The sequence below is a fragment of the Cladophialophora immunda genome (assembly GCF_000835495.1).
Source record: "Cladophialophora immunda strain CBS 83496 unplaced genomic scaffold supercont1.5, whole genome shotgun sequence".
In the NCBI taxonomy this organism is placed as follows: Eukaryota; Fungi; Ascomycota; class Eurotiomycetes; order Chaetothyriales; family Herpotrichiellaceae; genus Cladophialophora; species Cladophialophora immunda.
In genome coordinates this window covers 549,802-570,104 of record NW_015622545.1, presented here as the reverse complement: position 1 = coordinate 570,104, position 20,303 = coordinate 549,802, and the positions used below count along the sequence as shown (strand labels likewise).

The following is a 20,303-nucleotide window of genomic DNA, read 5'->3' as shown; positions in this document are numbered from 1 at the left end:
AGGACCTGGTGCAAGCCTGTATGTAGCGAACGAACGAACGAACGAATAGATGAATGAATCAATGCCATGGGAGAGGACCACGATAATCACGCGCGGCTGGGCTCGGAGTAATGGAAAATACTACCAGGGAACAAAACAACTAGGCGAGGAGGGAAGTTGATCGGACGGAGTGTCGAACGAAGAAGTATCATGGATGGCGCCCTCGAGCTCAAACATATCTTTGGCCAGGATGGTTACATATAGTTGTACAGCAGGCTGTGCGCTGTCGAGCAACAACGCTCTCTGGAGTTTCTCTCCAACGCCACTCCCTGTCGGCTGGAAGGCGCTCAGGGAGAGAAGGACAGGAGTGGGATTGGTCTCGGCTGACGCTGGTATGGATTTCACATCGTGTCGAGCAGCAGATGAGCCTATCGATCAGCTGCGAGACCAGCTTTCTGGTCTGTGGTCTTCGGCTAGACGCCTGCAATACCGGAGATCTTGTCCCGTATCCTCTCCGCGAGGGTGGTACCGGATTCCTGTCCCTTGCCCTCAAGTAACCCATCAATCTCCTTCGTGGTGGTCGGCTCCGTCAGACCCCATATCTTCCAAGGCCCTTCCTCGCCCTTGGTAGTCATTTTTTGTATCACCACATAATCAGTATGCTTCAGCAAGATATCCTTGTCCCGGTCGGCGAGCAAATAGTTCTGGACGCTGCTGATGCGGACAATGCACTGGCGGAGGTAGGTGTCTGCGAACGGCAACGGGGCAAGCCTGTCCGACACCACCCTGGTGCTTGCTCCGGGGAGAAACCCCGAGAGAGGCCATCTCTCCAGCCAGGCGGGATAGCGAATGCCGGAGTAACTCAGAAGCTGCCAAGGTTCCTTCCTCCGGCGCAAGGCTTTCCGTTGCTCGACGCGCATCCTCGCCTGCGCCATCAGACCTTCGCAGCAAATGACCTGTAGCCTTTTCAGGTCGCCCTCGCCCAAGGCCTCATGGAATTCCTTGTGCAGGTCTCGCGCAATCTGATTTCTCTGGGAGAGCTCCAGCGGTTTCCTCAGCTTTTTGCCCGTGAGAGGGTCTCGTTTGACGTCCCATTTCAGGAAAACCACCAAGCTAGATAGCAGGTCAGCCATTTACCCAGGTTGGTCCGGAATTGAGTCATGTCCCTTACCTCCACCAGTCTTTGACAGCAGTCTTGAATTGTAGCCAATGAATCCTTGTTCTCTTCATAAAATTAGGGCTCATCCAGCCCGGCAGGTCCTTGGCGGCAGGGAGAATGAAGGTCTGGGGCAGCTTTCCCAGATCAGTGCCTATCTGTTGCCTGTTGGCTTTTTTCATCTGGCTCTTCATGGAAACATGTTTCGGGAGCTTGGAATCGATGTTGGGAATGCTCTGGACAACGCCGGCGGCATTTCTGCGTCGAGTGGTTGTGAACTGGCGAGTGTGGATAGAAGGTAAACGATGCGCGCATTGAGGGCAGATCTGGAGGATCTGGCCAGAGGCCGTCAAAGGTAAGGGTAACTTGAGACTGTTGCTGGAGACTCTGGCCACAGGATGCGCCATCTTGAACAGGATCGCACAGAAATGATTGCCTTGCCAATTGATGGCCTTGTCGGCAAGGTCGACAAAGCTCTAGGGAAAAGAAAAGACGGCGCGAGCGCAGTTGAATGTTGGACAAATGCAGACAAGTCTGACGCTGCTCTATAGGTCCTCATAGTGCCGGCGTGAACAGGCTCTAACCCTTCATAAAAGCAGCATCACCGTATTCGTTGCCTACAAGTAGGTACAGCTCTCGGCCCACCTTCCTCAGTGCTGAACTGAAGAAGGTTCTGGTCCACGTGACATCGTCACACTTACCTTTTGGAGCGTCTCTGGCAAACCCAGCTCAGATCCAGGGTTTTGCCAGCGAAGGACCTGTTGAGAGTCTCGCTCTCGAAGCTGACTTTCGCTTTGCATGTAAATGCGCGAACAGCATTATCCAACTTGCTAGACTCCAGCTATGTCTGCCAAAAAGGATATGCGGAGGGCGGATCTCGGTCAGTTCTGAGACTTTTTCAGATTTGGAGGAACGCAGAAGCTGACCAAACCCATCCAGTCATTCCCTATGTCGAGCCCAAAGACGAGAAGCCCACTGATTTCAGTTCGACTTTGACGAGTACCATGCCTATGGCAGCTGTGAGTGGAAGAGGGGGCTGTTGTGCTTTTGAATCCTACGCTGACGGCGAATTAGATGTTCACTAGAAATAGGTAAGAAGCAGCCTTTCTGTGATCCTGTTTACCGCTAACAACAGCGATCAGGATGCTTGGCTGGTAAGGCGGATGAAAACAGAACGTTGCTTTGAGTTGACAGGACCAGGTTTGCTTTGATGACAGCTCTTTTGAACTGGTTGGGCGAGACACCAGCCCAGAGGCAGAGCCCCAATGGTACCCCCGGATATTTGTCTTTTGGTATGGCTGGTAAGTGGCAGAACAGTCTTCGCATCGATGAATCTGAAGCTGATATATCTGAAAGTGCTTGCCGTCGGCGTGGTATGTTGTGTCACTATTCAACCTAAGGTACCGAAGACCGACTCATGCGTTCCAGACATATATGCCCTTGTTTCTACCGCCGCCACCCAATGCCAGAGGACCAGCAGCAGTGCCGCCGGCCGCTTCATCGTGACGAATAGTCAAGTCAGGCGGTATTGGAGGATTTATCTGCGAAGAAGCGCGAGGGAATTTTGTATAGGTTATTTGCTGGCTCTGCGACAGGGGCGGCAATGTATGGAGGCATCCCTCTGCGATTTGTCTCTGGGTTGAAGTGACGGTCACTGTTGGATCTCTCCTCCTGTTTCTGGTCACAGGAGCTGCAATTGCGACTTTGAGATGAACGCAGTGAGGGCGATGCCGATCGAATCCAGATTCAGACAGCGGAAGTCAAAGAAATACTTTGTTCTACCATCGTCACATGTCATTTTCAGTACCTGTACGACCAGGAGATTTCCCCAACTTCGGGGTCTTGGGGGATGGCAATCACGAGCCTCAATTACTTGTAGGGGCCTGGAACCTGGAATCTGGAGCCCGCCAATTAATTTTGCCACTTGCCCAGGTCGTAGTTGGGCGCAGCAGGTAATTACCACCCGTGCCGTGCCACATGGGCCTTGGCGCCCGCAACGAATTTGACTGTAGTGGCTTGTAGGGGCCACAGAGGCAGGGCAACGGGCGCGGTGATTCTTTCGGGTTCCTTTCCTCCCTTGCCCAACCCCACCAACTGCCCTGCACCCAACCAGTCAGTTACTGCCTCTTGCGGTTCGCCTCTTGCATCAGCCCTTTTCCTCCCCCATTCCTTTTCTTTCTCCTTCTCATACCAAACCAACAACCCATCACCAGACTCTCCACTCCAGCAACAACTCTTTCGCTTGCAATCCGGACGTTCAACGGTCTTCACCCTCCCATCATTGATACTTCTCCTTTCATATCAACCCGTTTCTCGAGACAAACGAGTTTATGTCAACTATCCAAAACCTCAGAACCTTTGGTAAGCCGACCCCTCTTCTCACCCCCTCTCGCCACTTCTGCCGATGTGCCCATCACCAAACCACTCGTCACTATCGCGTGCCTCACCATCGTATACTGTTGCGAGTGACTGTTGAGGAGCGTGCTTCGGATGCAGCGTTAATCGTTCTACGACGGCCTCGCGTGCAGCACGGCTCAAAGACTCTTTGTGTGACTCATGGCTGACTTCGTTGTCTCACAGACCCCTTCGCGGAGGCCGACGACGACACTGGGGAAGCGAAGCAATCCCAGAATTACATCCACATTCGTATCCAGCAGCGCAATGGTCGTAAGACTCTGACCACCGTCCAAGGCCTTCCGAAGAAATTCGACCAGAAGAAGATCCTCAAAGTCATCAAGAAGAAATTCGGTACGTGAAGAGAGGTACTGCGTATAAAAGCATTGGCTGACAAGAGAAACAGCCTGCAATGGCACAATCGTCACGGACAGTGAGATGGGCGAGGTGATCCAGCTTCAAGGTGATCAGCGCAAAGATGTTCAAGAATTCTTGGTCGCCAAGGACGGCCTCGAGCTCGACGCAAAGACTATCAAGGTAAGCAGATGCTGCCGCCCCTATGCAATGACCCTGTACTAAGTTTATGCCAGGTCCATGGTTTCTAAACGCCTCAGCCGGCATCCTGTGCTATCCTGCTCGGTCATCGAGGACCGATAGAAGTTGTCGACTGAGTCCCCGATCATGTTCCTTGAACGATTACTTCTGGCCTGTTCGTCTTCGCTGGTCGATGCAGTGGCCTCGTCACGATAGCACTTTTGGGATGCGATAAGGTTATGCGTTTGATGATACCCACGATGGATATTTTGCCTTCGGACGGAATGGGGTGGGATCGGACTGTTGCGGCACGGGATAGGAATCAGCAACATTCGGTGGTGACGATGGTGCGAACAGCACTCGGCTGGGAATATGAGAGACAAGGATTGGGCTGGTTTCTATCGTTGATCCCACCAGTCCATGCACGGTAGCTTTGAAATCACTTTCCACATGTTGGAAACAACGTATTTGACTTGCGGCTGCGTCAGTCGTTTCCACTGTTTCTCGTCGAGTTCCCATTCTTCATGACCTGCCGTTTTTACGCCACCGCGACACCTTTGGGTCAACCAACGCCTACGTGCATGGACTAAGCCCTTTCCATCTGGTTTCCATGAATGTACCAGCTGAAGCTGCCGGACTGGCTCTGCCGCCAAGAGTCTGGGGTAATTTGAGGCGAGCAGCCTTTGAGCTCTTGTGTGGTTCAACCGCTGCCCTTATCGTATCTACATATAAAACCGGTCACGCGCCTCCTCCCCTTTTTTTGCTCTCTCCGTTCCCCTTTGTTAGCGGAAGGCTGTTTCCTCGCCCTAATAACACCCGTCTAGAGTCGGCCTTCGTATACAGGAACCAGGTGTTTGAACTTTGACTTGGACTAGAAAGAAATTGGTTAATTTCTGGCTTTGCAGGGGCGGGACCACCTCACCACATCCTGGGGAAGGCTATGCAGCCGCCATAGCGCTGCAGCACCATTTTCCAACTGGCGACCTCGGGGCGTCTGGGCCCCCCATCATATGGCGATGCTTTCTTTCAACGCAACGGGAGCTTCCGCCCTGTTGCTGCTAATCCTTTGAGCCCGTCCCGGTCACCACCCTCCCAGCCTGGCCCCGTGCTCGGCGGCGGCGGCGTCGCCGAGAACGCCAACATCGCCAGCGTCGCCATGTCCGCTCGATATCCACGAGTGGCTGTCCTCCTGGGCGTCCAGCCTCGGTGGCACGTGCCGCTTTTGCTCTGCCGGGCTCTCTCGACCGTGTCTGCGGCGTGGTGGGCTTGCCAGACTTGTTTCAGCATCTACCAACTGATCTCGGACTACGACGCGGCGAGGGACGGGACGTCGTCTTTGTTCTTGTCGTCGGCGATGGGCGGTGGCGGCCGCGGCAGGATCGGTGTCACTGGTGGTGCGGACGCTGGGAATAGTGGTTGTTCGCTTTTGGAGCATCGGATCTTCAGGCGCATGGCTGTGGCCCAAGTATGCTTGAGCTTTCTCTGGGTATGTCTTGTCCTAGCATCCTTTTGACCCTTGAACTTTCCTTTGAGTGCATACACACCTTGTTTCATCACCCGGTTGCAATGTCCAAGGACGCATCTTACGATCCGGTCCGGTTTGAAATGCTTGCTCTTTGGGCTCAACCTTGCTTTTTTCCTTCGGAGGAGGCCAAAGCAACAAACCTCCCTCAGCGTGCCCCCCTTTTTGTCCTCCTATCCACTCGAGCAAACATCAAACCAACCCATGCTAACCGGCTGTGTCTTGTCTTTGGCCACGCTTCCAGGCCGGCGCCGCCGCTTACCTCGCGCACATGTTCGCCTCGTCGCTGATGGCGCGGTGGCTGCTGCACTACAGCCCGCTGGCGGTGCTGGTGCGGCTGTGCAGCCTCTCGATCCTGCTGTCGTTTGGGTGCCTGCAGGTGTTCCGGGCCACGCGGGCGACGGAGCCAGATCTGCTCCGGCTCAGCCGCAGCCTGCTGGCCTGGATCGCCATCTCGGTCGGCCTGATGCTCGCCTACTTCTGCACCCAGCACGACATCTTCTCCGCCGACCACGACGACGACCGCGACGACGACCGCGACGACCGCCGCCGCCAGATCCTGCGCCTCAAGTGCCTCTACGTCATCTCCGCGTGCAGCCTGCTCAGCCTGCTGGTCCTGGTGGGCATCGTCCACTTTGACGCCGACACGGGGATGAGCGTGATGGGGATGATCACGTCCGCCATGGGGGGCGCACGCGGGAATGGGAGTCAGGGCTGGACTGGGGCTCTGCAGGATTGGGTCGGGAATTGCAAGGCGTTGGGATCTGATCTCGCTCAGCAGTGGCGCAGGTTCGCTTCCGGCGCGGCCAGGCTTGGAGCCGAGTTGTGACATTCAGGAAGAATGGCGAGATAGCGAGTCTCTTTGTTGTTGTTTTTCACTTGTCCTACATGTTATTGACCGGACGCAAGGAAACGGATGGGTGATCGAGCAGAATTGATCATATCCCAAGCCCAGCAGCGAGGGAAGGGGAAGGGGAAGGGGAAGGGAGTACCAAGCGGGCGCAAAGCAGGAGTGAATGAGTGAATGGGATCGCGCTGAATTGAAATCTCCCAATCTGTTCATAATGTACGTTACGGAGCTACTTAGCTAGATATTGTACCGAGTATGTATGTGTTCAGTTGGTATCCATGCAGTGTGCCGAGATAATGTCTGACGTGAACTAGTTCCTTGAACAACACCCGAGTAATTGCACACATAGATACCGCGCGCTTTTGGGGGGGGGGGGGGGGGAAAGAGGAATGCTGGTGCTTGCTGAGACCGATAAACCCCTTCCTCCTGCTTTCTCTCTCTCTCTCTCTCTCTCTCTCTCCATATCCATCCCTACTTTTGCGTCTCCCACGTCCGATTCTCCGGTGCTGGACATCCCCCCGGTCCAACGCCTCGGACATACCGCCGTCTACCTCTTCTTGTCCCACGCCTATCCCGTGTTCTTGTCTAGATGGACTACGATAGTCCATCTTTCCTGGCTGTCGCTATATCTCGTGGGGAGCGGTTCTTTGGCTGTCCCCGCCGTAATCTCTTTTTGTGTGTGTGTGTGTGTGTGTGTGTGTGTGTGTGTATCTCCGAATCTCTAGGTGTCTCCACCATATATATCTCCAGTGGAGCGTCTTGTTTTCTTTCTAGGGGGGTTTCCGCGCGGGAGAGTGCTGGTGCTGTATGTATGTACACATCTCTAACCTCTCACCTCCCACCTCCCACCTCCGGGGAAAACTCATCTGTTCAGAGAACTGCGACTTCTCCGCCTCATGCCCACGTCGGGCCGGTGGGTCTCGCTCTGACTCCCCGTCCGCCTCGTCGCCGCGGCGGCATTCCCGCCAATCTCCATCGACGATCTCTTGTTGGCCAGGACGCTCTGCAGCTCGTGGCTCTCGCCTCGCTCCAGCGAGTCGTCCACGACGGCGATTTCGTCGTCCTCGTCCGGGGGCGACGACGCCCCTCCTCCTGCGCCGCCGGACGGGGTGCTCTCGCCGCTCTCGCCGTACGCGCCGCCGACGCTCTCCATGACGAAGGCGCCGGCCGTGGGGGCGTCGAGCGCGCGGAGCTCCTCGTCCCGGAACCACTTGGGCATCAGCCACGTGCGGAAGGGGATCAGGAGGAGGATGATGATCGGGAACCCGATGGCGGCGATGGTCTGGGAGATGGCAAAGGTGGCCCCGAAGCCGGCCAGCTCGCACGCCACAAAGGCCCAGATGGCGGCGCGGCGCTCGATCCGCGCCAGCGGGTCTGTCGCATCCGTCAGCTCCTTGTCCCGCGCCAGGAACAGCAGCTTCTGCGTGATGCCGTTGCCCACCAGCGCCTGGACGCCCATGACGAAGAACAGCCCGGCCAGCACGCCCTGGGGGATCAGGTGGAGCACGACCAGCAGCGGTCCGCTCATCGTGACCAAGAACAGCAGGCCCTGCGCCAGGTTGCTGAAGCGTTGCTCGACGACATGGTCCGTGACCCGGACGACGTGGCCTCTCGCCTTCTCGTCGACAACTTGTCGGGTGACGCAGAGGGCGTTGGTGTGGAATGGCGCTTGAGGGATGAGGCCGTTCGGGAAAGGGATGCCCAGGATCCCCGCGATGCCCGTGGTGAGGCCCAGGAGGAAGATATCCCAATGGAAGCCCGGCGGTTTGCGCAGAGGGAACTCCGTCCCCTGCGCGATGAGGGACGACACTAAAGTACTTGGTTAGACGGACGTCGACCCAGGGTCAGTTGCGTGGTACGTACCGTTGTGGTCAAACCAGAACAGGACGGTCAGCAGGATCGCAAACGGGATCGCCAGAAAGACCTCTCCCACACTGATGTCCCAAAAGTGGACGAACCAGCCACGGTCAGCGGTCGGGTGGAACGACTTGCTGGTCGGCAGGGTCTCAAGATGGACATTCCTCATGTGGCCGATATGGACGAATCCCGTGAAGAAGACGATTGTCAAGGGGGTGCCGTAGTCCTCGATAAACTTCCGCACATGGCGTTGCAGCAGGTGGCTGTTGCCGAGCACACCGCACCCGTATGCAAACCCAAGGACGAGTAGACTGACCATGACGGACAGATAGGCACTAGTTTCGCCGGCCAACCCCCATTGTCTGGTCAGGACTTGGATGCCCTTTTGCAGGTAGATGAAGGCGACGTAGAACCCAAAGGTATCACAACTGAACCGCGTGACGTAGGTCAGCGCATTGCAGCTGTTGGTAATGGCCAGCAACCAATGCATGATCAGGGCCCAGATGCCGATCCAGGCCATGAAGGCGAAGAAATTGGTGCCCTGGGGGACGATGATGTCGTACACCGTGTAAGAGAAGACGGTGATGGGACCCGTAACGCCTACGATGACGAGTGGCTGCGCAGCGAACAGAGAGAACACCACACAAGCCATGACCGAGGAGAGCAGGACTTCGTTGACGCCGTACGAGTTGTGGGTCTTTGTGAACATGTCGAGGGAGAACGCCAATGCTGGTAGGATGCTGGAGGAGCAGTCAGCATCCGAACATGGCACCGCTATGGGAGTCTAGGGGATATCAACGGGGAGGGGGGAATTTCCAAATCAGAAACTTCAGTAGATGTGTATAGTCTGTGCAAACGGTAGATTGTATATGGACTGCGCGTACTTTGCAAAGTACATGTACACGGTGGCAGGGATGACTCTATAATCCCACGCATCCTTCCAGTCACTCCAGTAGTACGGCGCCCGTCTCTTGACGTCGTCGAACATGCCCTTGCACCAGCGGATCTTGTACCATTTCGGGGTGCGACGGTGGGACGATCGAGTCGTCTGGCGCGAAATGTGCTCTGAGAGGCGTTGGATCTCTTCGGGGTCTGGTCGGGAGTGGCTCGAGTGGAAGGACGGTCGATGGGTGTGCTGCCACGGCTTCTTCTGGATCGAGTGGGAGGAGGATCGGCGGCGCACAATGGCAGGAGTCGTGCGAGAGGAGGAGGGTGTGATGACTTCGGTGTGCGTCGCCATGCTGTTGCCGTGGCGGGTCTACACTTGGATTGGGGTTCCGGTTCGAGCGTTCTCTCAGCGTCAACCACCGAGGATGCTCTATAGCATAGACAGATGAAAAGTAAGTATCCAATGTGAGAAGACAACAAAACGAAACGCGCAAAGACGAAAGAAAAGCGCTGCAAGCCGTCAGCCCATTCCTTGAGCAACAGACAAGGCCGACCTCGTCGATGTCATTGAGCTTGTGGAGGCATGCGGCGAGGTAGGAGAAACGAGAACGGTGGGTTCGGCGGCGACGACAATGACGGCGACGGCAAGCAAAGATGGTTGTGCTGATCACCGCCTCTTCACGTTGGTGCCGGCGGGCGCAGGGAAATTTCCCGGCCATTTAGGATCCCCGCATTATTATGTGTGCTCCGTCGTCATCTCCGTGTCCTTGCGTTTTCTCCAACTTCCGCAGCCAGAGCGTATGATTTACGAGGTACCCCAGCTCCACGTCCTACAAAGCTGGTACAACGGTGCCGCTGCACCCATAATGTCCGTTGGTTTCCATTGAAATGCTGCACTCGAGAACCCTCAGAGTGCAGTCAATTGGTAGACATACTCAATTGGGGTGGAATGCATGTCCATCGCGGGCCAATCACGCGAGGGAGCTCAGTCTCTTGGCTCCTTGGCATCACCACGACAGCCAATCAATGGGGAGAGGCAGCAAGTGATTGCCGGAGAACAAAGGCGTGGTTCTCTTCAGGGACATTTCATCGTCTGGAAGCGGACTTTGGAGTTGTGCAATTCGCTTAGGCGAGGCTCGTGCTGCCAGGGCTGTGGCCACGGCTCTCTACCGCGTCCATCGTCACTACTTTTGCCGTGTAGGGCCCATTGCTGAGTTCTACAATCAGCAGCAGTCTGGTATTCAAACCAGCCCAATACTCGAGACTGAGATGGGTAAACTCATTGAACTCCATAGTGGGCATTGTGCCTTCATGTTTCGCACCATGATCTCGGTCGTCTCAATGTATCCGTCCCATGAGACGACAATTTTCCCCGGGGGGGGGGTTGTCGACTGTTCAGCGTTGGATGGTATCTAAACCATTGAAAGTACATACACCACTGCTTGCCATATCGCTCAGACCTCGTTCTAGATGCAGGGATCCCATCGATTCCCTAGATTCTCAGCCATCTCAGAGGGTCTACCGTGGAGCACATCCGCCGGGAATCTGTACGGCGTCTTTTCTCAGCAAGAATGTCCTCTGTTATCCTCCCTCTTCGACACCATTCTATAGCGCCATCCCGTGCTTTCCGTTCGGTTACCATTTACGCGCACAGCGCTTGTTGGATCTATTGTTCCACCGGCTCAGCCTTGTTCGCCGCCGCCAAGAAAGCTTGATTGCAGGGGGGGAGAGGGTGTTGCTTTCAAATCCAGCTCGCCAGCGGGAGCTCATCTCTGATACCCGATACCGAATTGGCCGAATCCAACACCGAATTAGAAACCCCAGGGCAGATGCGGTTGGTAATACTTGTGGTGTGGGGAAACACCCGAGCCTGCAGTGCAGCAGAGCGGTGGTGCGCGCGAGGGGTCAAAAGTGACGAAATGATTCACTAATCATCCGAGGCTGTGGCCTCTCTACCAGTGGGGGGGTCACAGGGTTCGTAAAGCGTATAGCCGTAGTCAGCGACAGATACTCCAACAGATAGCCCTGTTAATGATTGTGTCATTAAAGGCCGAAGCGACTTGGTTTGAAGATATACAAGAGACAGGTATACGCGGGTGAGTTTGATATCGCGAGGCGTGACAGATGACCCATCGTCTTCTACAACAAGCCCAACAAATCACCGCAGCTACCACCACCATCTTCACTTCCACTTCCACTTCCACTCCCGCCAACAACACCCCGACGACCGCGACCGCCGACACCACGACGACGATGTCGACCCCCTCCCGCCCCAACATCACGCTCTACACCGACTCGACGCCGAACGGGATCAAGATCTCGATCGCGCTCGAGGAGCTCGGCCTGCCCTACCGCGTCGAGCACATCGACATCTCGACCAACCGGCAGAAGGAGCCGTGGTTCCTCGAGATCAACCCCAACGGCCGCATCCCGGCCCTGACCGACACGTTCCGCGACGGGGAGCGCATCCGCCTCTTTGAGGCCGGCGGCATCCTCCAGTACCTGGCCGACGAGTACGACGCGCAGGACCACCGCATCAGCTTCCCGCGCGGCACCCGCGAGTACTACGAGATGGTCAACTGGACGTTTTTCCAGAACGCCGGCCTGGGCCCCATGCAGGGCCAGGCGAATCACTTTGTCAGGTGAGAACAACAAATCAACCATCCATCCATCCATCCATCCATCCATTCCAACCAGAAGGGATTTTTGCCATTTTTCTCTTCTTTTTAGCGGAACGGTGAGAGTGGGAATTGACAAGGATGATGACCACGAATGTCAAATGTCAAATGATGGGAAATGGCAAAGAAAGCGTCCGAGTCAATCAATACTGACGGTCCCAAAAGGTACGCGCCGGAAAAGATCGAGTACGGCATGAAGCGCTACGTCAACGAGACGCGCCGCTTGTACGGCGTGCTCGACAAGCACCTGCAGGCCTCCAAGTCCGGCTTCATCGTCGGCGACCACATCTCGGTCGCCGACATCACCACCATCGGCTGGGTCATCTGGGCCGGCTGGGCCGGCGTCGACATCGACGAGTTCCCCGCTCTCAAGCAGTGGGAGGAGATGATGACCGCCCGCCCCGCCGTCAAGCAGGGCTGCGACGTGCCCAAGCCGCTCACCATCAAGGAGCGCCTGAAGGACAAGGCCGGCATGGAGGCCTACGCCAAGAAGTCCAGCCAGTGGATCGTCCAGGGCATGCAGGACGACGCGAAGAAATAGACCGGTAGAGAATGGGACAAAGTCGTGGCATTGTGAAATATACTGGATACCTACAATGGCACGCTCCATAGTTGGTAGGATCCTTCGGCCAGGGCTGCAAATAGCCCAACCGAGGGAATAGACACACCTACCGTACAATATCGCCTCGCAAATCATTTCTGCTTAAGCGAGCCCCCGCCTTGGTGTCCCTCGAGGCCATGCCCGCTTCGACACAATGAGTGGGTTATTCTCTGCTCCGTCCTCTGACTTGTTCGTCCCTTGCATCATTTCCTCCCAATCTCCGACGATAAGCTTTGCGGGTCGTCGCTAGCATAAGTCCAAACAGGCTTCGGAAGGAGAAGGTCCCTGCTCATCGTCATCACCATGTGAGGGTGACAATGAGCGCTGTGGTTGGGGACGCCATCGCCGTCCTGCAAGACCCACACCTTCGAGGCCGGCTTGTTTGCTCGCGTCTCTTGCATTGTTGAAGCGGTGATGGGAAGGATAGGGGTCATCTTCGGACATCAGTGTATTGCATCCGCTGGGTGGAGTGTCAGAGGCTGGCTAGGAGTGGACAGGGAAGCGACAGGGTGACGGGCGTCAGGAGGGTCGTCCCTTTTCGAAGCAGTCCCACTGCTTCCATGAGACCTTCTCTTGCATATGTTGAATCCTTTTCAGTCTTATCCGAGCGATGTCGTGCAGGTCGAAGATACAGCGTAGCAATCGGCAGAGCATGGGGTCTGGCAAAGTACCATCGGGAGAGCTCCACAGCTCCCATGAGACCTTGGTAAAGCAGCAAGGGCTCCTGGATGAGGCTGATATCAGCTACAGTAGTCTCGTTTGGGCCAGGCAGTTGAATAAATGTGGACACAGGACCACCGACACGTGGGCAAGGGTGTCTGTCGACCGGTGCTCCATAGCTTCCATGGACCCTTCTCTTGCATACCCGTCGAAACTCGCCTGTCCGGGTGATTTTCCTGGTATTCAGCCTGTTGCTGTATCTATATCCCTCATTTCGACTTTCGGCCAGCCCCGAAGCGCCGGCGGTGAGTTAGTCTGCAGATAGAATAACACGGATGCTCTGTACGTTGCATACTCCCGTGGTAGCATGTGGAGAGCCCCAGCGACGTCAACAAGCACGCTGTCCGAGCGCCATCACGACGGATGCCTCCATAAAGGCTTCGTCATAAGGCTGGCGGTGACGGCATAGTGGGCAGGTCGCCAATTAGTGTTGCAGCCTCACGTTTCCGAGTCGATAGCAGAGCAGACGAAGGAATGGAAAATTCTTCGAAGGGAGGGGCAGAGGGGCAGAAGAGCCGGGCACCCTTCACCTTATTGATCCACCTTCTTGAGCTGGAATTCGTAGATCACGGACATTGTTCTGAGCGGAGCCTCCAGCCTTGCTGGTCTCAGTTGACCAAGTGTAACAATGGGAGGACCCAAGGTGGTAACGAGAACGATGGACCGTCCGACGTGGATTCCGAGGTAGCCAAGAGCTAGGGAGCGTGGATGCATATGAACCGTACTGCCTCTAAGGACAAACCCGGCATGGTCGTCTCGACCGTCACCTGTGGTAACTCGCTTGCTCAGATCCTTTGACGTTCTTGGTGGACTTGTGTTGCTGACGAGGCAGTATATTCCGTTCTAGGAAACCCCCCGGCATGACCAATTAGGGTTGTCTCAACTGCCCCAAGGGGGTAACTGCATGACAAAGTCGCTCACTCAGCCAGTACCGAATGTTTCTGGAAGGCACAGCGAGAAGGGAAGGGTTAGCACTGAGGAAACACAACCAGATGATTCGTACAGGCCGGTGAAATGGCATGGCGTTCTCGAATCATGTCCCACGAACTCGAATCCGTGTGCAGTCTGGTCCAAACCTTGAAGCACGTCTTCAGCCGTGGCAAATGTCCCAACGGATCCAATCAGGGAGAACATCTTGAGCGTTGACAGCAGCCACCATTATCAAAGCATGTCTCATGCACCAGGGTGTTGATAGGGTTTCCCCAGAGTCAAATGCTGTGTCATCCACCTCATTACGACTTACCACGCTTCCCGCAGTGCATTCACTGCAAGGTTTACCCTCTCGACCTCACAAGGACGTGCACGAGCTTGCCTATCTAAGCAGATGGTGTGGACCACAATGGGCGGCTCAGGTAAACCAGATCTTTTTGAGATCTGGTGGGTGCTGACTCAAGCCCTGTGCGAAATTGCCCAGCAGGCCGAGCCTGCAAGATTCGACCGTTGGCGAGGCAATGTCCTGTATCTGTGACACGCTGTTCGGCAGGCGAGGTTGGAACCGTGACGCCTCTGAATGGCGAAGAAGCGACAGATTGCACAACGGAGTGCGTGGAGGATGCAGGCCGCGTTATCAAAAGCATTGCAAGGATGGTCGAAACAGCGGTCACGGGTTCAGTGGTTTCATGTTGGGCAGAGCTTTGTGCCGACCGGCTGCGAAGGAATGATTGGAGGAGCGACTGGCATCGTTGGCAGCAGGGAATCCCGACCAGCCAGCGAACCAGGGGCCACGTGAGCTGGCCACAAGTCGAGTGAAGCCTTTGCCTGATCCAACGGCCGACCAGTGAGGAGCAAAGGCCAACCCTGGTCGGCTTGGTCGCCCAGCTCTTCGCTTCGCTCGCTAAGGGCTCGAATGATTTGCGATGGCCCCTCCATCCGCCGTCCGGTGTCCACCAGATCTCATCAGCTGGTGATCCCACCCAACTCGGGAAGCAAGAATATCCGCTCTTCCGGATCGCCGATCTGCCGCACGGTGAGGTCAGTAGCGTGTCTCTGCTCTGGTTAGGTCAGAAGGCACACCAAGTCAAGTGAGAGATGCAGACTAACGAGGGAGGTGGTTGAGGGGCGGTGTTGTTCACGCCTTGACTGTACGTGCGTCGACCAGGCATGTTCTTCCCAAATCGTCTGAGGCAAGCTATGCAATTATGCAGCAGCTGGTGGCAGCAGACTGGATCAGTCAGCAGCGCAAGCCACGCTATTCCTGTAGAGGTAGTGGGCAGATCTCCAATGTACTTGTAGGGAACGGTACGAGGAGGAAGATGAGGAGAGAAGAGTGTGCATTGTACAATTTCAACATGTTGTACGAAGGCAACTCGACCGAGCACCGACAGCACGTGCCAGAACCGTGATCATTGCCAATGTTCGTACAACGACCATTGCTTGAGAATCGTCGCTCGTTCGTGCAAAAGAACCAGTGACGCAGACGGTTGAAACACCGGCCATACAGCAAAGCTGGGGCGAGAAATGAACCCTGATGCGTCGTGCTGAGTACAAGAACGGGGATACCAAACGAGACAGGGTCAACGCTCCCCGGGGGAACTAATGCCCTAATGGGAGACAAAGGGTCACCGCAAATCCTTTTTTGGACCCCAAAGGGCCTCCCATGGCTCTCGTTTACGGCCTGAGAAAAGGGCCTGAATATCAACACATGGTCTGGGTGCTGATAAGGTGACCCGGCTCTCTGGGTCCCTCCTCTTTGCAATCACCACGTTGGGCAAGATGGCCCAAGCAACCTCAAACTTTCGAGACCAAGACCAGGACATACCGAAAGAGAAATGACTGATATGAAGGCAACAAATCATGGGAATGAAAGTGCGCCTGATCAACATGCCCACTGACCTCTTCAGACAGAGATGTGGCAGGCATACGTACTGCGAGACTGGAGGGAGAATGCAGCACGTTGTACAACTCCCTCCGCTCGTCATGGTCAGATAGGAATCAGGAGAGGGGAGAACGGAGAATCGTTCACGCAGACCCTTTCCTCACAGGACAGCCCCCAGGTCCTCGAAGCATCTGATAGACAAAGAAGCGAGGAATCATAGAGTGCTGTCGCGTCGTCGTCTCTGCAGCTTACCCAAGCCAACAGAGTCCCCCATGGTGCCCTCGGGGTGATATCGCGGGCACTGACCAGAGTAGCGGCGGAAACGTTCTCGCTGTTGAGACCCGGGCTGGTGGGAATTGACAACAGGGTGGCCAAAAAGGGCTGCATCAGGATCGAGTAAGCCCAACGCAGGCCTGCTGGACGCACAACTCACCCGGGGGGAGGGGGGGCAATCCTTCTCTTGAAGGTTCCTGAGGCAGAAAGAAAAGGGTCTCTTTTTTTTTTCTAGAGGCCAGTGTACGAGTAGTACTCTGTACTCGGTACTTGGAAGTCATCAGGCCCTTGACCTACGAGAATTTCCGATTCCTCGGTGCGGGTGGCCAAGGACAACGGTCATGATCTTTTTTGCTTACGGGAGTGGTCAGTGGTGATTGGCCATGGTTGGAAAATTCAAGATTTGAAAAAAAAAAAATTGGATTAAAAATTGCCTGGTGGAGAGCGCAGAATGGGTGAGAGAAGCAGAAAGTGCACTGCAGAAAGGGCAATGGGGCAAATCGCACGGAAGCAAGGGAAGTAAGGGAACTTTGTAGCCCAAACGAACTAAACGACTCAAGGGTGAGTGGACGATACGCACGTGGGGTTCGATTGTACGACAAAATCACGCCGAAGATGGACCAAGATGAAAAAGGGATCCAACGATGGTAATAATAATAATGAATGCTGAATAAAATGCGAGCCAAAGACAAGAGCCAAGGCTCCGTTTTGAATTTGTGATTTGATTGAGGAATTTCCTTTCGGCCCTCGCGCCAAAAACTGGCTGACCACCCCGGGGCCGAGAATCAACTGGCGATGACTCTTTGGTGTCTGATGGTGTCTGATGGTGAGGCCTAGTGAGGCGGCCCACGGAGGGTTTCGGCCGCAACTTCAGGCCCTGGGCTCCGCACATGCGCGCGCAGAGGCAGAGAAAAACAAAATCCGATTCCGAGTGACTATTGCATGATCAGCAGGCTCGGAGAGTTTTTGTCCCAGAGCCCTCGAGCCCTTCCAGACGTCGGTCGGCTTTAATCTAAGCGCGAAGGGCAACAACCAGCCTCCGCAACAAGGCTTGGGGGACACCGGGAGATCGGAAGTCAATGCTGGATATTGTGCAAGAGATGAAACAATAGTGTAGATGCCTTTTTTCAAATGAATTATCATTTGTGTCAGGTGTCTCGACCTCCGATGCTAGTATCGAGGGAGAACTATCTGCCATTGTACATAGAGTAGAGTCATATTGAGAAACCAGAGCCAACAATGTTGAAGCATGGTCGAGGCGGTCGAGGTCTTCCAATCCCTGCATTGCTTTCCCACGCTGGCACAGCGGCCACGACTAATGGGTCGACAATGAGGCCATGGAATCCCCTCCTCCAATCTCGCCCTGCTCTCGTGGCTCCTTGCGTGTGTTCCTCCTAGACTGGCCCAAATTTCCGTGTTGAATACATTTTGATTCCACCGACAGAATCCAGAAGTGTAAAGATACCATAAACACCATGCTCGTAAAAGACGTCAAGTTGCCGTGAGATGCCGAGATTGCTAGAACGCTGCTGGGTATCACAAAGAGTCGTTTTCAAGGGCGGTCAATCAACCTGCTCAATAGGCAGCGATTATGGTTGGCTGTTGCCTTGAAGGGAGGTAGAAGCCTTCTTCTTCGAAGGCTTCCGACTCTTCGGGTGATAAGGAGGCATTGTCCTTGGCATCGTAGAATGAAGTCGTGGCAATGGCTTGTCTTTGCTTCTCGCTCAGGACTTCAATGGTGTGGGTGGGTGGTGAGGGTGGCATGTGTTCGTCTTCTGAGTCGGAGTCGGTGTCAAGGCTGAGCTCGGGAGGGGAGTGTCGAGAGGCAGTGCGGACGAGAGTCAGGTCCTCGTTCTCCTCGTCGTCATCTTCCATATCCGAGTCGACCTCGATGGCCGTCACCTTGGTGTCTGGCTTCTGCTCGGACTCGTCCTCTGACTCTTCCTCCGACGAGGTGGCATCTTCTGGTTCCCAGTCGGCCTCGGGCTCCTCCACAATGGTCTCAACATGTCGATGTCGCTCCTCCTCTTCCTCTTCTGACTGCGATCCGTTGACAATGTTGTTGAACCACCGTTCCTGCTCCTGCTCGGCGTTGGCCAAATCGAGCATCAGGGAGTCGAGCATGTTGGCGTGTCCCACCAACAGGCGGAGGTCGTGGTCAGGTCGGGCAGCCTCGCGGGAGAGCTTGCCGCGAGCGCTGTGGGCGAGGAAGTAGGTCTGAGTGATGCTCATCTTCTGCTTCTTCTGGGGAGGTCGGGTGTAGATGGATTGGCTGGCTGACTTGGTGTTCGCTGTTGCAGCGGAGAAAGTAACTGAGGAAGGCATTTTGAGGGTTGTTGGTGTTGATGGAATTGCTTTCTGAGTCACTGGTGTGGGTACTGTTGGTGTTTTGGTTTGGTAGTCTGGTCAGGTCGACGTGACTTGGAGTCTGGGGTAGTGCTTCAATGCTCGATGTTCATCAATGTTGTTGTTGTTGGTTGTTGGTGGTTGTAGTTGATGTTGATGATGGAGAGAAGAAAGGAGGCTGGTTGGAGGGGAGGGTGGACGAGATCTTTTGTAAACTCACGGGTTGGTAAGAAAGCCATGTATGGGCGGGGGCCCATTAACGTTAGGATTATTGAAGGTGCCTGAGTAAGAAACGAGTGCGAGAGAGGGTCGAGCGTGCGTAAAGACCGAGCTCCACCAGGCGACCGGGGACCCTTGTCTAGGCCCCTGGCCCTGGTCAGCTCGCACACCAGCAGGGCTGTGAACTAAACCCGAGGGCGGTGTTACGTTCTCTCCGAGTGACTCTTGGGACTCTTGCCTGGAAGGGAGCCAAGCGGGGCTGCTGGCTGAGAAATCTGAAAGCAGCATGTCATTGTTCGTTATGCAGCAACAATGGCCAAACTGGCCAATGTCGCTGCACTCGGCCGGCTCGTCTGCCTGATCCTCGGACGGTTTGTTGCACCTCGTTGCTGGTCTCCTGGTCTCCCTCCGGCTCCTGGGTCGCAATCCCCTCCGAGTCGAGTAATGTGTTCGACCGCCCTTGACCGTCTCCCTCGCCCGTCGTTCCTCGTTCTTTGGAGGCTCACCCAATCTACCTGGCTGATCTCACCCCCCCGTTTCTTACGGCATCCCCCTTCATCGTTGCTGTGCTGTGCTCGTGTTTCGTGTCGATTGGTTTCACCCCCCCCATCGATAGCCGGTGTAAACTGGCAAGATTATGGCTGACTTTCCCAGTCGCTGGGTATTACTCGTATGGGCCAATTTTGGTGTGCCGGGAGCTCTGTTGAGTGGGAGCTTTTCCGATTACTCTACGGGTTTTCCGAATTCATCCATCAATGATTTGATCAGATCCAGGAAACAAGGCGACAAAGCGGCTAGCAGTGGCAGCAGCTCAATGACGGTATTTCCTAGGGGAGTCACTGCTGAGAAATGTCCTGTTGCTCTGGGCCACCAATTTGCCCAATGAGTGGCCGTCTTGGGTCTGTGTCTTGGTCAGCCAGTGCGTTGTAACCTTTGCCTTGGCTGAAGGCCCTGTGTCTACCACCTGGCGGTCAAGCGTGTTCTGGACTCTGGATGTGACGCCGCAGCACTGTTATGCTCTCGTAATCCACCAGTCCTCGACTGCTGGTGCGTATTGCATTGTGCGCCTACCCAAATCGTCTGTGTAGCTTTGCCAAATATCATGACCTGAGCAAGGACACCTTGGCTCTATTCTCCGGGGCCAGCCACAAAATTGAAATCTCGTAGCAGCGTGAACAGATTTCCTCGGGCGGGGTCGATAATTTGGCAGCACAACTTCTTGTTTCTTGCAGGCCCAGGTCCAGAGCGCTTTCCTAGTCCATCTATCTTCTTTGCTCCTTTCGGGGTTCATCCAGCTGTCCTTCTAGGGGGAGCTCCGCTGTGTGCATCTCCTGTGTCAAACAGGCAGTTTGCGCTGGTATTGGTGGAATCGCCGTCAGCTCTGAAGCCCTAGCGGTCGATGAAGGATAACAGGAGGGCTTCTCGTTATCAGATCAGACACAGTAGGGGGCGTAGGGGGCTGGCTGAGGGG

The 20,303-nt window shown here is 55.3% G+C and overlaps 8 protein-coding genes across 9 annotated transcripts; 4 read left to right on the top strand and 4 right to left on the bottom strand.

Moving 5' to 3' along the window:
- Window positions 1-170: 170 nt before the first annotated feature.
- PV07_08571 (uncharacterized protein) lies at window positions 171-1,612 on the bottom strand. Its single transcript, XM_016395749.1, has 2 exons — window positions 1,151-1,612; window positions 171-1,092 (listed from the first exon to the last, which is right to left on the bottom strand). Exons 1-2 carry the CDS (start codon window positions 1,540-1,542, stop codon window positions 453-455), a joined length of 1,032 nt encoding a protein of 343 aa, XP_016245605.1. The 5' UTR covers window positions 1,543-1,612; the 3' UTR covers window positions 171-452.
- Window positions 1,613-1,885: 273 nt separating this feature from the next.
- On the top strand, window positions 1,886-3,155 carry PV07_08570 (uncharacterized protein). Its single transcript, XM_016395748.1, has 7 exons — window positions 1,886-2,015; window positions 2,075-2,154; window positions 2,210-2,226; window positions 2,278-2,289; window positions 2,336-2,436; window positions 2,492-2,508; window positions 2,564-3,155. The coding sequence occupies exons 1-7, from the start codon at window positions 1,979-1,981 to the stop codon at window positions 2,639-2,641; spliced, it is 342 nt and encodes a 113-aa protein (XP_016245604.1). The 5' UTR covers window positions 1,886-1,978; the 3' UTR covers window positions 2,642-3,155.
- A 90-nt stretch (window positions 3,156-3,245) lies between these two features.
- Window positions 3,246-4,736, top strand: PV07_08569 (translation initiation factor SUI1). The gene is made up of 4 exons (XM_016395747.1): window positions 3,246-3,496; window positions 3,716-3,883; window positions 3,936-4,066; window positions 4,120-4,736. The coding sequence occupies exons 1-4, from the start codon at window positions 3,466-3,468 to the stop codon at window positions 4,132-4,134; spliced, it is 345 nt and encodes a 114-aa protein (XP_016245603.1). The 5' UTR covers window positions 3,246-3,465; the 3' UTR covers window positions 4,135-4,736.
- Window positions 4,737-4,795: 59 nt separating this feature from the next.
- Window positions 4,796-6,555, top strand: PV07_08568. Of its 2 annotated transcripts, none has more exons than XM_016395746.1 (2): window positions 4,796-4,913; window positions 4,969-6,555. In XM_016395746.1, the coding sequence occupies exon 2, from the start codon at window positions 5,857-5,859 to the stop codon at window positions 6,412-6,414; it is 558 nt and encodes a 185-aa protein (XP_016245602.1). In that variant the 5' UTR covers window positions 4,796-4,913; window positions 4,969-5,856; the 3' UTR covers window positions 6,415-6,555. The 2 variants fall into 2 exon arrangements, with proteins under 2 accessions (XP_016245602.1, XP_016245601.1); XM_016395745.1 differs by having other exon boundaries at window positions 4,796-5,549; window positions 5,830-6,555.
- A 555-nt stretch (window positions 6,556-7,110) lies between these two features.
- On the bottom strand, window positions 7,111-9,863 carry PV07_08567 (uncharacterized protein). Its single transcript, XM_016395744.1, has 3 exons — window positions 9,177-9,863; window positions 8,299-9,032; window positions 7,111-8,244 (listed from the first exon to the last, which is right to left on the bottom strand). Exons 1-3 carry the CDS (start codon window positions 9,530-9,532, stop codon window positions 7,298-7,300), a joined length of 2,037 nt encoding a protein of 678 aa, XP_016245600.1. The 5' UTR covers window positions 9,533-9,863; the 3' UTR covers window positions 7,111-7,297.
- Window positions 9,864-11,121: 1,258 nt separating this feature from the next.
- Window positions 11,122-12,542, top strand: PV07_08566 (uncharacterized protein). Its single transcript, XM_016395743.1, has 2 exons — window positions 11,122-11,822; window positions 12,024-12,542. Exons 1-2 carry the CDS (start codon window positions 11,305-11,307, stop codon window positions 12,397-12,399), a joined length of 894 nt encoding a protein of 297 aa, XP_016245599.1. The 5' UTR covers window positions 11,122-11,304; the 3' UTR covers window positions 12,400-12,542.
- Window positions 12,543-15,398: 2,856 nt separating this feature from the next.
- On the bottom strand, window positions 15,399-16,496 carry PV07_08565 (uncharacterized protein). Its single transcript, XM_016395742.1, has one exon. The coding sequence runs from the start codon at window positions 16,095-16,097 to the stop codon at window positions 15,738-15,740; it is 360 nt and encodes a 119-aa protein (XP_016245598.1). The 5' UTR covers window positions 16,098-16,496; the 3' UTR covers window positions 15,399-15,737.
- A 769-nt stretch (window positions 16,497-17,265) lies between these two features.
- Window positions 17,266-18,878, bottom strand: PV07_08564 (uncharacterized protein). Its single transcript, XM_016395741.1, has one exon. It carries the CDS (start codon window positions 18,590-18,592, stop codon window positions 17,843-17,845), a length of 750 nt encoding a protein of 249 aa, XP_016245597.1. The 5' UTR covers window positions 18,593-18,878; the 3' UTR covers window positions 17,266-17,842.
- Window positions 18,879-20,303: the final 1,425 nt, after the last annotated feature.

What these genes read in the sequence shown, in the direction of transcription:
- PV07_08567 (XM_016395744.1), bottom strand. Translation starts at nt 9,532, where the DNA reads ATGGCGACGCACACCGAAGTCATCACACCCTCCTCCTCTCGCACGACT. An exon ending in GTGTACATGTACTTTGCAAA is followed by an intron (nt 9,033 to 9,176) that starts GTACGCGCAGTC and finishes CTGCTCCTCCAG; the next exon opens with CATCCTACCAGCATTGGCGT. An exon ending in GTTCTGGTTTGACCACAACG is followed by an intron (nt 8,245 to 8,298) that starts GTACGTACCACG and finishes CAAGTACTTTAG; the next exon opens with TGTCGTCCCTCATCGCGCAG.
- PV07_08566 (XM_016395743.1), top strand. Translation starts at nt 11,305, where the DNA reads ATGACCCATCGTCTTCTACAACAAGCCCAACAAATCACCGCAGCTACC. An exon ending in CAGGCGAATCACTTTGTCAG is followed by an intron (nt 11,823 to 12,023) that starts GTGAGAACAACA and finishes CGGTCCCAAAAG; the next exon opens with GTACGCGCCGGAAAAGATCG.
- PV07_08570 (XM_016395748.1), top strand. Translation starts at nt 1,979, where the DNA reads ATGTCTGCCAAAAAGGATATGCGGAGGGCGGATCTCG. An exon ending in TATGCGGAGGGCGGATCTCG is followed by an intron (nt 2,016 to 2,074) that starts GTCAGTTCTGAG and finishes AAACCCATCCAG; the next exon opens with TCATTCCCTATGTCGAGCCC.
- PV07_08571 (XM_016395749.1), bottom strand. Translation starts at nt 1,542, where the DNA reads ATGGCGCATCCTGTGGCCAGAGTCTCCAGCAACAGTCTCAAGTTACCC. An exon ending in GCTGTCAAAGACTGGTGGAG is followed by an intron (nt 1,093 to 1,150) that starts GTAAGGGACATG and finishes CCTGCTATCTAG; the next exon opens with CTTGGTGGTTTTCCTGAAAT.
- PV07_08568 (XM_016395745.1), top strand. Translation starts at nt 5,220, where the DNA reads ATGTCCGCTCGATATCCACGAGTGGCTGTCCTCCTGGGCGTCCAGCCT. An exon ending in TATGCTTGAGCTTTCTCTGG is followed by an intron (nt 5,550 to 5,829) that starts GTATGTCTTGTC and finishes CCACGCTTCCAG; the next exon opens with GCCGGCGCCGCCGCTTACCT.
- PV07_08565 (XM_016395742.1), bottom strand. Translation starts at nt 16,097, where the DNA reads ATGACGAGCGGAGGGAGTTGTACAACGTGCTGCATTCTCCCTCCAGTC.
- PV07_08569 (XM_016395747.1), top strand. Translation starts at nt 3,466, where the DNA reads ATGTCAACTATCCAAAACCTCAGAACCTTTG. An exon ending in CCAAAACCTCAGAACCTTTG is followed by an intron (nt 3,497 to 3,715) that starts GTAAGCCGACCC and finishes GTTGTCTCACAG; the next exon opens with ACCCCTTCGCGGAGGCCGAC. An exon ending in AGTCATCAAGAAGAAATTCG is followed by an intron (nt 3,884 to 3,935) that starts GTACGTGAAGAG and finishes CAAGAGAAACAG; the next exon opens with CCTGCAATGGCACAATCGTC.
- PV07_08564 (XM_016395741.1), bottom strand. Translation starts at nt 18,592, where the DNA reads ATGCCTTCCTCAGTTACTTTCTCCGCTGCAACAGCGAACACCAAGTCA.